This window comes from Condylura cristata, unplaced genomic scaffold (assembly GCF_000260355.1).
Source record: "Condylura cristata isolate star-nosed mole 26May11 unplaced genomic scaffold, ConCri1.0 scaffold00001, whole genome shotgun sequence".
NCBI lineage: Eukaryota > Metazoa > Chordata > Mammalia > Eulipotyphla > Talpidae > Condylura > Condylura cristata.
Genome location: NW_004567102.1, coordinates 6133227 through 6148197, shown reverse-complemented (window position 1 = coordinate 6148197; position 14971 = coordinate 6133227). Strand labels below are relative to the sequence as shown.

Sequence of the window (14971 nt, the reverse complement as noted above, 5' to 3'; positions counted from 1 at the left end):
GTTTCCTGTTTTGTTTGATAGCTGTGATCAGAACTTCTAGTACTAAAATTTATGCAGTAGTGGTGACAATGGACAATTTCTTTTGTTCTAAATCTTAGGGGGAAAGCTTAACATAGTAAGATTGTTTCCTTCTATTCCCATCTTGGTTAGAATTTTAATTATAAATGGATGCTAAATCTTGTCAAATGCTTTATCTACATTGATATTATATAATTTTTATTTTTACTTTTGTTACATATTACATTAGTTGATTTTATGTATATTTAATCATCCTTGTATCCTTAGAGGAATACCACTTCATCATTGGATTCAACTATTATCATTGTGATCTATTCCTAAATTCAATATGCTAATGTTTTCCTTTTGTTGAAAATTTTGCATCAATGTTTATCAGGGATATTGCTCTAAAACTTGTATCTGCTTTTGTATATTTTCAGCTTTAAAATAATGTTGGCATCATAAAATCAGGGAACATTCTTTCTTCTTGTATTTTAAAAAACAATCTGAACAAGTTTAGTTCTTTCAAAGTTTGATAGAATTCATTTGTAACTCTATCTGGTCCTGGGTTTAGGTTTTCAACTGGTTGTGATCAGTTTGTTTATTTCATCTGTCTCGTCCTGGTAAATTGCATTGATCTTGAAATTTATTTATTTTTCAAAGTTATTGAATTTATTTATCAGCATATAGCTGTTCAAAGTAATCTATTATGATCTTTGGTACTTCTGTGCTATCTGTAGTGATTTCTCCTCTTTCATTTGCGATTCTATTTATTAAAGTTTTCTCTCTTCTTTTTTGGAGGATGGAGTAGGGTATAACCTAATTTTAGGTTTATCTATTTTGTTTATCTTTTCAAAGAACCAGTTCTTAGTATCACTGGTTTCTGGAATAATACACTGCTTGTACTGGATACCAACTTTATGAACCCACTTTTTCTGTGTAATTCTGGGTCTCCAGGTAAATGCCTCTGACACAACAACTTTGGGGGTTTTTGTATAGCATTCATCCCTCTCTTGGGTTGTACTTGTACCACTGTACATTTTCCTACTCTTTTCCACCATGCCATCACTCCTTTCTTGTAGTCATTCATTTATCTCTTAGGGATTTTTTGTTGTTGTTGTTCTGTTGTAATTTATGTGTTATTTCTTCAGTCTTCTGCTATCTTGTCAGACTTCCCTAAAAATCCTTTTTAGTTTACAATGTAACATAGGCTGACAGTGGGCTGGATGTTGCCCATGGACTAAAATTTACCAAGTTTTATATTGGTATCATTTTCAGTCATCTTACTGGGCTTTTAGTGGTTGCAACAGACTTTAAATTCTCTTAAATTATATTAATAATCATATTATTATAAATTATAACATTTGTGGTTCCTACCTGATAATTGTATTTTTTAGACATTTTATTATACAACCACAACTCTCAAAACAATATTAAATAATAATGATAATAGTAAACATGTTTGTCTTAAATGTATCTCAATGGGATTGCTAAATTTCACTGAAATAAAAATTGGTCAATGATGACATGAATCACAACACAGACATGCTATAGACGTTACAGGAACTCCATGGTGGAACTTTGGCACCCATAGAAAAAAACCTATTTGGTGAGTGATGCAAAAATTATTTTGAAAGATGAAAATAAATACCAATTCATAGACTTTGGGTACTTCAAAGTAAGATTCTTCAGGTTCATCACCAGTTGGTTCAGGCATGTCACGGAGAAAATCTACAAAGTATGGTTCAGGAAGAATAGCTGATGTCAAATCTGTACTGATATTTTCTTCAAGTGCACGAATAAGATAGACATTAAACCACTGCTCATCTTCAGGAGTTATAAATCTGAAAGAAAAACACCAGAGTAAAAATGTAAAATATGAAAGCATCTTTTCTAACTAAGTAAACCCCTCAGAACCCAGCCCCCATCTTGTGCCTGCATCTCCTTAGAATAGGGGAAAAAATACAGTCTGCCTTCTGATAGGAAGCACATAGCCTCACCCCAAAGAGTTATAACATCATAGTATTATTTATGAGAAAATGCTGAAAAGTAGTCTCTCCTTGACTTAACTTCCCAAGGAGATATCAAGTTTTGGACTACACATTCTTCACATCCAGTTTTAGCAAATCAGTATACCCAGAATCACCAATCCCCAATATCTGATCGTGCTTGATAGCTGCCTAATTCCTTATTCCTCATCATGCCTTAAGTGATCTGATTACCTGGTCTGATTCCAGCAAAAATCCTATTAGATCAGTTTAACTAGAATTCCCCCTCACTCCTGATATTCCTTCTTAAGTAATTTTGTGTCTACCATCAATCCTGTTCCTTGGTTACAAATTCCACCTTTTCCTTGTTGTATTTAGAGCTGAGCCCAAAATCTCCCTTACAGCAAACCCCATTATAGGAGGAGTAACAGTGCTTTCCAGGAGAATCCTGAATAAACTCTGCCTATCATGGTTGTAACAAGTATCATGAATAATTTTCATTATTTAATAGCACAGAGAATCACTTAGGTGTGGTCAAAAGCCCCCAAAATGTGCAACAGGGGTGCACAAGTTATGGTCAGTAGTGGGCAAATGTCCTTTTTCTGAGTTTGTGGGCACATGGTGCAAAAAGATCTACTACATATTTACAACAGTAGCAGAGGAAAGTGTGGTAGACACTCTAATAAATTTTTGGCAGATTGCAGTATCATCTGAATCTTATAGAAGAAACTGCGGCTCAGTAAGATGAATTAGTTCATGTATCAGATTTCATCATGCAAAACCTATACAGAATTCCCATTTGAAAAATATCTAGATAGGGCCCTCCCTGGTGGTGCAGCAGGTTAAAGCACTGCACTAAGAAGCTCAAGCCACTTCTGCATGAGTTCGATCCCTGCCTGCTCCGGAGGAGATCCACATGGCCCGGCAGACCTCTCCTGATCCACCCGCTGCTCCCCTCAGCAGTGTACTTCATCGATCTGCCTGTTCTGCTCCCCACTCTGTCTCTGGTGAATCCTCTCACCCTCCGCATCTCTGGCCTGTACCCCAGTTCTGTACAAATAAATAAATAAATCTTTAAAAAAAAATCTAGATGACTAAAATTTGTCTCTGAATGTCATCAACTCTGTGATAATGTGGTGATTTAAAGTCATTCTGCTGAAATTAAGATTGGGAGAGCATTTTTTTAAGTGACCAGCAAGTGGGAAATGATAATAATGTTGTACAAACCCTGAGCAAATGAAAATAATATTCCTTACTAATTTGAATAAATAATACAGGATTACTTAGTAATATAAACATCTTATACAGTAAATGAAGAGTCAATAACTGTATATATGCACCTGTCCGCAATTACTCGGTTACACTCGTGTTTGAAAAGCGATAGAAGAATGGGTATTGAATCACACTCTTCAGCTTTTATGGTTAACATTCCTTGCCAAATTCTGGAAAGATCTCGAAGATTGAAAATGTAATGAAATTTAGAAGGGGTTGGCAGCATCTTTACCTAAAGATTTAAAAAGAAGCACATAATATACTTAATTCATTATTCAGATAGAACTAAGAGTAGAGTTGCTTTTAGATTTTTTTTTTTGCTTTTAGATTTTTAATTCACACCCTTATGTTAAATAAAATTGACTGAGTAAATAAGCCACAATGAAGTTTATATTCTTTGTCACAGCACCCACAGAAATAAAACCCATCACAAACCAGCCAAGATAGAATTTAAAAGACCATAAACCCTTGAATATGATGGATTCAAGAACAAGGCAGTAGATGAGAATCCAACACCTGTTCTACCACCCCAGGTTGGCTTGAAACAAGTCACTTTCCCTGAACTCTTATAAATTATGTGAGTTGTGGGAATTAAGTCTTCATAGTCATTGTTTACCTTATTGTACTGTCTGTAAACATGTTATAAAAAAACTGAATGTGAGTTGGCTGCTGTGTTGTTAAGAACAATAAATGTTCACTTCTAAAGTCAGTAAGGACTGTCTTCTACAGATTGCTTGGATTAAGGTCCTTAGTGTTTTTGGATTTCCACAAATATGTTTGTACATCATAACCTGAATTTTACCATGGGGACCCAAATTCAGTCAATAAACTTTCATATATTTTGATATCAATGATAAATTGACAAGCAAGTATGATGTGCAGCTATAAATATTCTAGGTGGTTTTATTTGTTGAATACAAAGACTATGTTCTGTATGCTTATTTACTTCTTATTTCTACCAGCTTCTAGAATCTGAATAGGTAAAGCTATAACATGGACACATTGTTATAAAGCAAGATGGATGCTGGTTAAGGGGTAAATGAGATGTACTAGCTGTGGAAAGCATTGCTGGGTGTGTGTGTGTGGATTCTAAGTCCTATCGTTAGCCTCATTTTTTGAAAGTGAAAACAACAATAATTCTGAAGATATAAAGCAAACTCTCCACATGATGAATTCAGGAAAACAAATGCTTTCTTTGATATCTACTCCTGGAATAAAAACCTTTACTGCATTGAAAAAGGAAGTCTCCTTTCGAGCTTAGAAGGTAATTTTTACAGTTAATTCACAATGCCAATTTAAAAAGTAAGTAGTTTGTGGAAACAGAATGAGTACAAGTGTTAGTTTATCAATCACCTTCAATTCTACTTTTTGTTTAGTTTAATTCCAAGGTAAAATGTTTACTCTAGTCACCAAAATGTAAAGTATATCTACTACAAATACAAATACATAGATAAGGCCACATAAATATTGTTTTCTTTTTCTTTCCCATAACAGGCTGCAGCTCTGATGGTGGTTGTTGCTAACAGAAGTAGTCACAAAAGAATAAAATAAGTTAAAATAAATAAAATTTATTTTCCTCTTCATTTATTAACCTGCTTCTTTTTTTCTCTTTAATTTTTATCAGCTTCCTTCTTTTCTCACCAGCTTCTGTTTAAAGCTATGTAAAGTAATAGAAAAGTAAAGTAATGTACACAGATATATACAGATTAAAAGAGAGCTTAATGAAGATGGTCAATTTAAAACAACAAAAAAATAAGAAGTAATAGTGAAGTAAGTAATAGTGAAGGAAGATATGGTAATTTTTCAGTGGCTATTTCTGATCTCCTCACATTACTTTTAAGCTACTATAGTAAATAAGCAACTAATTCTACTCTGGCAGAGAGCTTCCATTCCAGTGGAGGAGTTTGGCAACTAATACACAAAGATATTGATAAATGAATGAACATATAAAGAATAATGGTAAAAATAATAATAAAGTAGGGAACAGATAATGCCAGGAATTTTAGAGGAAAAGATCCAGGAAAGTTCCATTGTAGTTAAGAATAAAAGAGTAAGTCAGATGTAGCATAACAGTCAGATTGTCATGAAAACCTGGGGGTGTTCAAGGAACAGTGAGAACAGTCTAGTTGGAGAGAGCAGAATGATGAAAGGGGAAGAGAAGTGCGCAGTGTTTCCTGAGTTTTCTTGTTAAACTCATGGACTCTATTAGTGATTTTAAAAAGAAATACTCTCTGATTTACTTTTTGAGTAATCAGCTTAGGGTTATATAAAGAACACTCTAATCAAACATGAAGAAAGCAAGGAGATTGGTCAGGAAGTTACTGCATGCTGCAAAAGGCAGATGACGGAAGCAACTTTTAGGATACACAGTGAGATGGCAAGAAGTGCTCGGTTTGGGGCGATACACCTGAGAGCAAAGTCACTGCAAATTGCTGATGAAATTTGATGTAGGGGCTAAGCGAGACAAGTCAAGGATGCCATCCAAGTTCTTAGCTTAAGAAGCAAGGTATTAGTGTTCTTGATAATTAAGGTGCAAAAGTCTGAGGAAGGTAAATTAAGAACTGTTTGGACCTGTTGGTTTGTATTTGTTCTTAGAAAGCAAAGTGGTGATGTTTGGTGAGTAGTTAGAAATAAGCCTGGAGCTGAGTAGAGGAACCTGGGATGGCGCTATTGGTTTTGAAGTCATCAGCAGAGACAGGGAGTTTGTAAAGTCTTAAAGTTGGATGAGATTATCTGGGGAAAGAATGGATACAGGAAAGGGGTCCCATGGACTCCCCAGCCCTCCTTGTGCTCAGGGCTGTTGTCTTGACACCCAGAATTCCTAATGGTCAGTTAAAACCTAGAGCCAATCAGGGAGCCTCCCATAGGGCAAAAGTCCTGGCACGAGGAACATACTGGGAAACCAGTATTTGGTGAAAACAGCAGGCAGACGTTACGGCCAGATTAGCAAGATCAGCTAGAATACCTTACTTGTGAAGATTAGCAGAAAGTTAAGTAAGAATAGGGACTAAGACAGCATGCTTTGATGAGGGAACCATGGAGCCCCCCAACCAAGCAATAGCCTGGTCACTCCACCCTAGCTTGCACAGGACAATGAGGCATCCCAGATGGCACACCTTTGTGCTTGTACATTAATCCATGCACTTGCCATCTTCTCTGAACCTGGGTCTAAATAAATATAAAGCTGCCCAGGGATCGGGCTGCACATTTTTGGTGTAGTTTCTCTAGGCCTCTCATTAATCGAAATTTGAGTCATCTTTCCTTTGTCCTGCACCACTTCTATGGCCCCAGTCTTGTGAGGCAACAGGGAGATCAGGGTCACTCAGTACTTAAAGGAGGGGAAGAAGGTAAGTCGTGAGATAGGGAAAGAGCCAAGAACATGAGTCCCCTCTAAAATAAAATGAAGAAAGTGTTTAGAGGGACATTTATTGCCACTGCTACTAAAAGGTCAGTAAGAGAAGAAAATCAACCTCTGGATTTGGCAAGCCTGAGGTCTTTGGTGAGTGACCTTGAGAAGAGCAGTGAAAATGAAAATGTATGCAAAATGGGATAAAGAAGTAAAGAATTGTTAGTGGAGGCAATAAACATCCATAAAACAAAGATACCAGGAAAGCTGAAGCTTTTCAGAAAAACATGTTTGTAAGCACATTAAATAGAACAACAGCCCTACTAGAAAACAGCTGGGTCTCTACTACAGAAAATCATCTAGACACTTAGACCCTGTCATTCATTTTGGAGCTTCTCTCAGAACGGCCTGTGCAGAGATGCTGTGTTGGCAAAGCACAAGCCCCATGCAGGGAATTGCTAATGCAGGCAGCTGCATGTTTCCAAAGAAACACCCAATTCCTCTTCTGATAATTCCGTATCTAGCATTCCCCCTGCACACCCAGGTGGCTGAAAGTCTGGCACATTCTTGATTTCCCCAGGACATAAGCTTCTGCCCAGATGTGTGTAATTGCACTAACGAATGTTTCATCAGCTATGACAACCTACTCTTAGTTCTTTGGCCATTTTTTGGCAAATATATCAACTTTGTTTTTATTGCAGACCTACATGTAATTGCCATCTCATAAGTTTGCCTCAAGCCATATGGTAATAGCTACAGCTCTCCTGAGCTTCACTCAGGGCACTGACTTGCGTGTTAAAATCTTGCCTATGTTAAGTGTACTTCCATCCATTTACTACTCATATTCCATCTCAGAGAAACAGCTCAGTTAAGACTTTGTCTTGGTTAGCTGAGAATATCAGGAAATCCACATAGTCACTCAGTCAGTAAACATCTGAGCATCTGGCAGAGTTTAGGAGTGGGGGTAGGAAAGAAACAGACTCTGAGAGTTACAAATCAGAATAGCAAGTGGAAAGACATGTTCATTTCAGCACAATCCTATTTGATCTTGGATGCTGAGTCTAGTTTATAGTAATATCTCATACATTATGGAAAGCATCACTCAGTCAAAAATTTGCTCCCTGGAAAGAAAAGGTGTCATAAATCTATTTGAGTATTTAATTTGTCTTAAAAAAATACTACTATATATGATGTCTTGATAATGGCATGAGCCATGGTATGAGCTAGTCTGAATAACAGTTGACTTTTTTTAATATATTGACAATAGACAATTCTGTACCTTAGTCCACTGCCATAGCACTCTGCCCACTAAAACTAAAGTTGAAATCATCTCACATACTTGAGGTTTGAACTTTCTGCAAGGATCAAAATAGCCACGGCCAATAACTCCTGAAAAAAAAAAAAGTGGGCTTGCTTACTGAAAGATTACAGAGTACATCTTTATCCCAGTGAATAAACTTTGGATGAAAGAAAACAAGCACTGAAAGCAGACCATAGAGCTGAGGTACCTGGGAGCAGAGGACAGAGGGCAAGGAGTGAAAACAGGAGAGAGAAGCACACACAGGACTGTGACTGGGGCTACTAAAAGAGGGATGAGGTGGGTAGGAGGAAAGTGGATTTAGGGAGTTCAGTGAGAATTACTGTGGGTGTGGTGAAATGACATGTGCTTGTAGAGATGTAAAACTATACCTCTAAGACATATATTGTGATATAAAACATTACCTCAGTAAATTTTACTTGAAAAAAAATCTAGGACTGACTGACTAATCTGGGTGAAAAGAATTTCTCTCAGGGAATCAGTTAGAAGTCAGCAGAAGGGCCAGTGTGATTTAGTAGTTTGTGACAGGCATTTTATAGGTGTTAGACCCTCCCAAGAGCCTATGAGGAAAAAACTGGGGTAGTTATTCTTACTGTTGTTGTTATTATTATTACCCCATTGTAATATGAGTTTAGTGAGTTGCCCAAGGTCACATAGTTTGCAGGGGACAAATCTGAGAATGGAATCCAGCTTATAAAGCAGCACACACGCTAAAGTGAATGGGAGCTGGAGAAGAACTTAGCAGCCCTTTATCTTACAAGGTAAGAAGATCAACAACCCCGGCCCCACTCCTCTGGAATAATTAAAGGGAATTGTTTAACACAAGGATTGGCTGTTGAGGGAATTGGCACCCACGTCTGTGACACAACTTTCATCATTCTGTGACTGGGGCAAGGTCCCACAAAACACAGGGACAGTCTGACATAATCATCCTCAGGATGAAACAGCTGACAGGTTCAGCAATGTTTCTTAAAGTCTCAAATGTTCTTGGTTTTAAACCATAACAATAGATTCACTCTACTTTGCTTGAGTTGGACTCTATGTTGAGCGATATATTCAGAGGGATATGGGCTGAATATGGGATTTTCAGAGGAATATGAATATGAACATATGCTGAGCAATGCAGAACAGGTTGGGCAGAAGCTAAATCAACTGCTCATTCACATTGAAGGAAGAAGAGATGCCTTGAGCCAACATGAAATTGTCCTCCAAACTTGCAATTGGTGGACGTGGGTGCCAAAGGGCCCTTCTATTTCCTAAAATCCTATGATTCCAGACCTCCAACTTCCCACAGGACAAGTGTGTTCTAGAAGCAGCAGGAAACAGGACTAACATCACAACTCTGCTAGGTACAACCTACCTAGCCTTGACTGGAAACCTGTCTCACTTCTCTGACCTCAGTTTCTGATCTGTTTCCCTATTTAGTTTTCAAAAGTAATCATATGCAAGGATATATAAATTAGTTTAACAAATAGCAGCTACAGACAATTAGATTGAAAAATAAAATGCTGACCTAGCATATTAGGCCACCTTGGATGCTGGGCGAGTTTAATATTAGTAATATCTCATATATTTCCCACCCCTGTCCACAACCACTTCCTTGACTTGGTAGGAATCAAGAATATATTTTTCTTTATAGTTTTGCCACTTGGGCTTTTAAGCTTTACTCTTTTTTTCCCCAACTTAATTTTTGAAATTTAATGAAATCATGTTCTCTAATCCTCTGTGACTTGTTTCTTTTGTTCAACATTATATTTATGGTCTTCACCCATGGTGAAGCATGTGGCTGTGTTCATTCATATTCAAGGCTGCACAGCATTACACTGTGTGCTAATATCACCATTTATTTCTCCAATCTTACTGTCAGTAGCTATTTGGGCCATTTCGAAGTTTTGGTATCATGAACATTGTTCTTTGAAAATTCTCATCTGAGTCTTTGGGCACACATATGCAAAGTCTTTTACAGGTAGATTAAATATTTAAATGTGAATGGCAATGTTTGGAGGAAAATATAGGAGGATATCTCCTTGGACTAATAGGTAGGAAAGGATGTCTCAAATGAGACTCAGAAAACACAAACCACAAAGAAAAAAATGATAAACACAAACCACAAAGAAAAAAATGATAAACCACAAAGAAAAAAATGGAGGTGACACCACTTGCAGAAAATAATGTTATATCATTTTTCAAGGGGCTCTACCAATCTACACCCCCACCAGCAGGGGATAAGGGTTCCAGTTGCTTTACATTCTTACTAATGTTTTTGTTAGAAATGTTCATTTTTGCAAATCTAATGACTATTTGCATGGTGTTCTAAATTTGCATTTTCCTGAATACTAATGTTTCTCATCTTTACATTTGTTTATTGGCCATTTGGTTTCCTCTTCTTAAAGTGCCTGTTTTTTTGCCCACTTTTATCTTAGTGTGTTTCTTCGATGGATTCAAAAGCTTTCTTTCCAGAGTCAGAATATTAACATTTTTGTTTTGATATATGTGTTGAAATTCTTTCTTCCACTCTGGAGCTACTAATTTTTTTTAAAGTTTTATTTACTTATGCATATAAAAACTGGGGTACAGGCTAGAGATGTGAGGCATGAAAGGATTCACCAGAGACAGAGAGGGATCAGAACAGGCAGATTAACTGAAGTACACTGCTGAGGGGAGCAGCAGGTGGAAAAGGAGAGGTCTGCTGGGTAGGTAAGAAATTCTTACCTACTCAAAGGGCAGTCAAGTATTTTCCTATCTTTTCTTCCAAATATTTTACAAACTTGCCTTCCATATTTAGGTGTTTAATACATCTGCCTGGATGACATGCTCGTTGTAAGGCAGATTTCAATTATTTTCCCCTAAGAATTAGTATCCCTGAGCATCACCCATGGAAATTCTGTCCCTTACTTCCAATCTGTCAATGGATTAATGTCCATTTGTTTATGGGCCAGTTCCTCTTACATAGCTTCATGAACATAAATTTTAATGGTGCAATTTATGTGAGCCCAAATTTGCTTTTGAAAATCTCATTTCATTAATGTATCAAAATCATACATTTTGGGCCCTCCCTGGTGGCGCAACTGGTTTAAGCACAGCATTATGTAGCTCTACAAAGCCACGGCAGCACAAGTTCGATCCCCGGCCAAGGAGATGACCCACATAGTGTGGCAGGCCTCTTTTGATCTGCCTACTGCTCCCCTCAGCAGTGTACTTTGTCAATCTGCCTGTTCTGTTCCCCACTATCTCTGGTGAATGCTCTCACCCGTCACACCTCTGGCCTGTACCCCAGTTCTATAAGCATAAATAAATAGATCTTAAAAGAAATCATACATTTGACTTGATATATTAGCTTAAGGGCGATCATTCTTAGCCCATTTTTTTCCTGATTAACTATATCAAGAAAACCAAATACAAAGATCTGTCTACCTCTAATGCTAACATCCAAAAAATTTATTTGTAAATATTCCCAAATCTTAGGATAGGCTAGAAAGAGTCTTCGTAATCTTAAATCCCACTCTTTGGGCAATTAGATCTTTATTTCACACACTTACTCCCTACTTCAGACTTTTTATCTGTAAAAGAAAGTTTTCATGATGCATTCTATACTGCAATAAAAAAAACTAAGCACCAAGCATAGTCATACCAAAAATTTTGTCAATTGAAGCGTTTGAAGGCAATGTGCAATTAAATACAGTAAATTGTCTTTTCAAACGTTGTGGAATATCATTCCGACCACCTCCAGGGTGGATCATTGCTGCTATGAGAAGCACATCAACAATAGTAGTGAAGTCTCCAGGTTTATCCAGGCTATACATTCCCTCCATCTCCATCATCTGTCGCACAATCTCATTAGTTATCTGAAATTTCATACAGTAGTATTTTAGTAATATATCAATATCACATTTCTTCATTATTACTACAAAACAGAATAGCTGAGATTAGAAGAAACCATTCAACTCTTGTCAATGAAGTTCATGTGACTGTGGACAATCACCTTCGAGGCAATCTGACTTACATATTGCCACTTATGAACTCTAAATCCAAAGTTAAATATGTCTGGGGCAAGTTCAGTATGCTCTCATCACACTGATAAACTTAATTTCCCAGTAAATGTGAATAGGTGGGCTATGGAATATTTGATATAATGACAACAGTAGTCAGTTACAAGTTTTGCTACAGTTTATGTTTCACACTCAACATTCAGTAAGTTGAAATACTTTCAATCAGAACGTGGGATGATTTTACTCCTGAACTCTCACAGCATATTACTGAATGTCTTGGTTTGGGGTTCTGTGTTTTTATCTCATATTCTCTACAGTCTCTAACATTGTTAATACTCCCCCTCATTATCAAAAACCTATCTTGGGTTCAGAAGTTCAGTTCTTTCCAGGTTCATCTCAGGATTCTGGATCACTTCCCAAGTCACTCTTTCTCCAGTCACCCCTCACTTTTGTCTCCATGGTTTCATCCTTTACACTTTTCTTTTCTTACTATTTCAAGCATGCCATCTCACCCTTCACCCTAAACTGTCTCAATTCTGTAAGCTTAAATTCAGATTCTCCATGTGTGTATATTCAAGTTCTTATTTGGGCAAGTGGCTGACACACAAGCACCTCATCTACAACACTTAGTAGCCACTCTGTGTCCAATTCTGTTGTGGCATACATGAAACATACATCCTAGTGCTGGGAGACATATATCTCCCTGTATGTATAGGTATATGTCAAACAAGGGATACTGTAAGTCTTCTAAAGAAAATAAAGAAAAGAAAGGTAATAGGAGGTACTCAGGAATACAACTGAACATAGGCAGTAGGGAGAACCATCTTCCATGATATTTAAGCAAGGATGAAAGTGGTAATAAACCATTCACATAAGTAGGGAAGTGCATTCTGGGCAAAAAAAACAGCAAATGCAGTCACTGAGTGAATATTATACCCAGTATGTAGAAGGTTTAGTAGGTGTGATTAGCAGTCATGGGAAGATGAGGTCAAACAGGGTAGGCCTTTGGGTGACAGTGAGGATTTTGTCATTTATATTTTACAAGTCATATGAGAGAGTTGAGAGCATATGATCAGCATATGTGTTATGATCAGCTTCAGATATTTTAATCAGGTGGTGATTTGAGAAAAGATTGAGTAGGGAAATAGAGACAACAAAGACCTAGAGAAGGTGGGTTGCAAAGAAGGTGCTACAAGCAATGGAGGTGATAAGTAGTGCTCAAATCTTGGTTACACAGTCAACATGATTTCTTGGCAGATTAAATGTGAAGTTGCTATTTCTTCAACTGGAGAAGTCAATTGGAGAAGCAGGTTTAGGGAGTAACAGGAATTGAATATGATAAGTTTGTATTCTAATTAGACATCTGTACTTGGATAAATGAGCCTGGAATTCAGGAGGCTTTCAGCTTATATATGCTATATGTGTATGTATGTGTATATATACATATGTGTGTGTGTATATATACATGTGTATGTATATCTATCTATCTATCTATCTATCTCTCTCTCTCTCTCTCTATCTCTCTCTATATATATATATATCTCCACTCTCATAAGTTTTCTGGGACTACAACAAGGTCTATTCTAATCTTCATGCCCTGCTGAATGGTTAAGGAAAAAAGAAGCCTCCCCTGAAAGGTTATAGCTTCATAATCACTCTGGCATAGATTTGAACTCTAGATATGGATACTCTCAGTGGACTGGAAACTTTCAAATCTAATGTAGCTTTGGAATGATCCTGCTGAATAAACCCTTAATGACCTTGCAGAAGAAAACTCAAAGTCTATCTGGATGAAGGCAATGCATCCTAGGCTTCAAGAAATAGCGACACATAATTTTTCAAGGGTGATGACTTAACAAGCTGACAAAAATAAATGCAGAAAAAAGACAGTTTGAACATAACAAAACTTACTGAAACAAGAAGAAATAGACCCATATAACTTCAGATGCTGGAATTAAAGACACAAGACTTTAAAACAACTATGTTAACATGTTTAAATAAATAGATGATGAGTTTGAAAATATATTCGAACAATAGAATAAAAATGGCAACATTGAAAGAAAAAAAAATAGTAACTGAAATTAAAATTCAGTGGATAAGTCTTACAGTCATTTGAACAAAACAAAGAAGAAAATCAGTCAAATAAGAAACCAAGACGGGAATTATCTAGAAAGTAAGAACTAGTGAGGGGAGAGGCTTGGAGGTACAAAGAGAAGTAAAGAAGTATAGATGAAGTAAAAGAAAGTCTAATATACATTTGGAGTCTGAGCAGTTGCGATATTTGAAGAGACTGGCCTGGAAATTTTCTAGAACCAATGAAAACACCAAACCATTAGCTTCATAAGATGCAAGAAAATAACTGTAAATAAATCTACACCAATGTAGAAAATATTTAAAAATACAAATCAACACACACACACACACACACACACACACAAAACTATGGGAAAGTAAGCCAACAAGAAAGTCTCAAAACTGACAAAGAAGAATGACTTTAGAGGTGCAATGTGAGGCGGCAGCTAACTCCTCCACGGCAACTCCACAGGGAAACCAAAGGCAGGAATGATACATCCAAAGACATGGAAGATTATTACTGTCCCCCTAAATTTTTACATTCAACAACACAGTCTTACAAAAAATAAGATGGCATAAAAACACACTTAGAGACGAAACAAAGAGTTTGTCATTAAAAGACTTTTGTAACAGAAGTTCTAAAAGCAGAAAGAATATCCAGTAGAAGGTATGAGAAGCAAGGAAGACTGAAGAGCAAGGAAAGTAGTAAACATGTGGGAAATGCACCTGTATTTTAGGGATAATTCACAAAAAACTGCATACATAACACAATGAAAGCAAAGTCTCGTTCTTTTCTAAGAGAGAGATTTATACTTAAAAAGCAAGTCAACATGGATTAGAAAGATGTGGTACATATATACAATGGAATATTACTCAGCAACCAAAAAATAGAAACACATGTCTTTTTTAGCAACTTGGATGGAACTGGAAAAGATCATGCTTAGTGAGATAAGCCAGAAAGAGAAAGAAAAATACCGGATGGTTTCAC

General features: G+C 36.8%; 1 protein-coding gene across 1 annotated transcript in view; it reads right to left on the bottom strand.

The window, feature by feature from the left end:
* Nucleotides 1–14971, bottom strand: part of DNAH8 (dynein, axonemal, heavy chain 8) — a 296367-nt gene that overhangs the window by 120908 nt on the left and 160488 nt on the right. Inside the window, exons 56-59 of the mRNA XM_004673443.2 lie at nucleotides 11553–11766; nucleotides 7883–7992; nucleotides 3326–3489; nucleotides 1649–1841 (exon numbers count right to left, since the gene is read on the bottom strand). Coding sequence (XP_004673500.1) covers nucleotides 1649–1841; nucleotides 3326–3489; nucleotides 7883–7992; nucleotides 11553–11766 — 681 coding nt within the window. The remainder of the gene's footprint in view (nucleotides 1–1648; nucleotides 1842–3325; nucleotides 3490–7882; nucleotides 7993–11552; nucleotides 11767–14971) is intronic.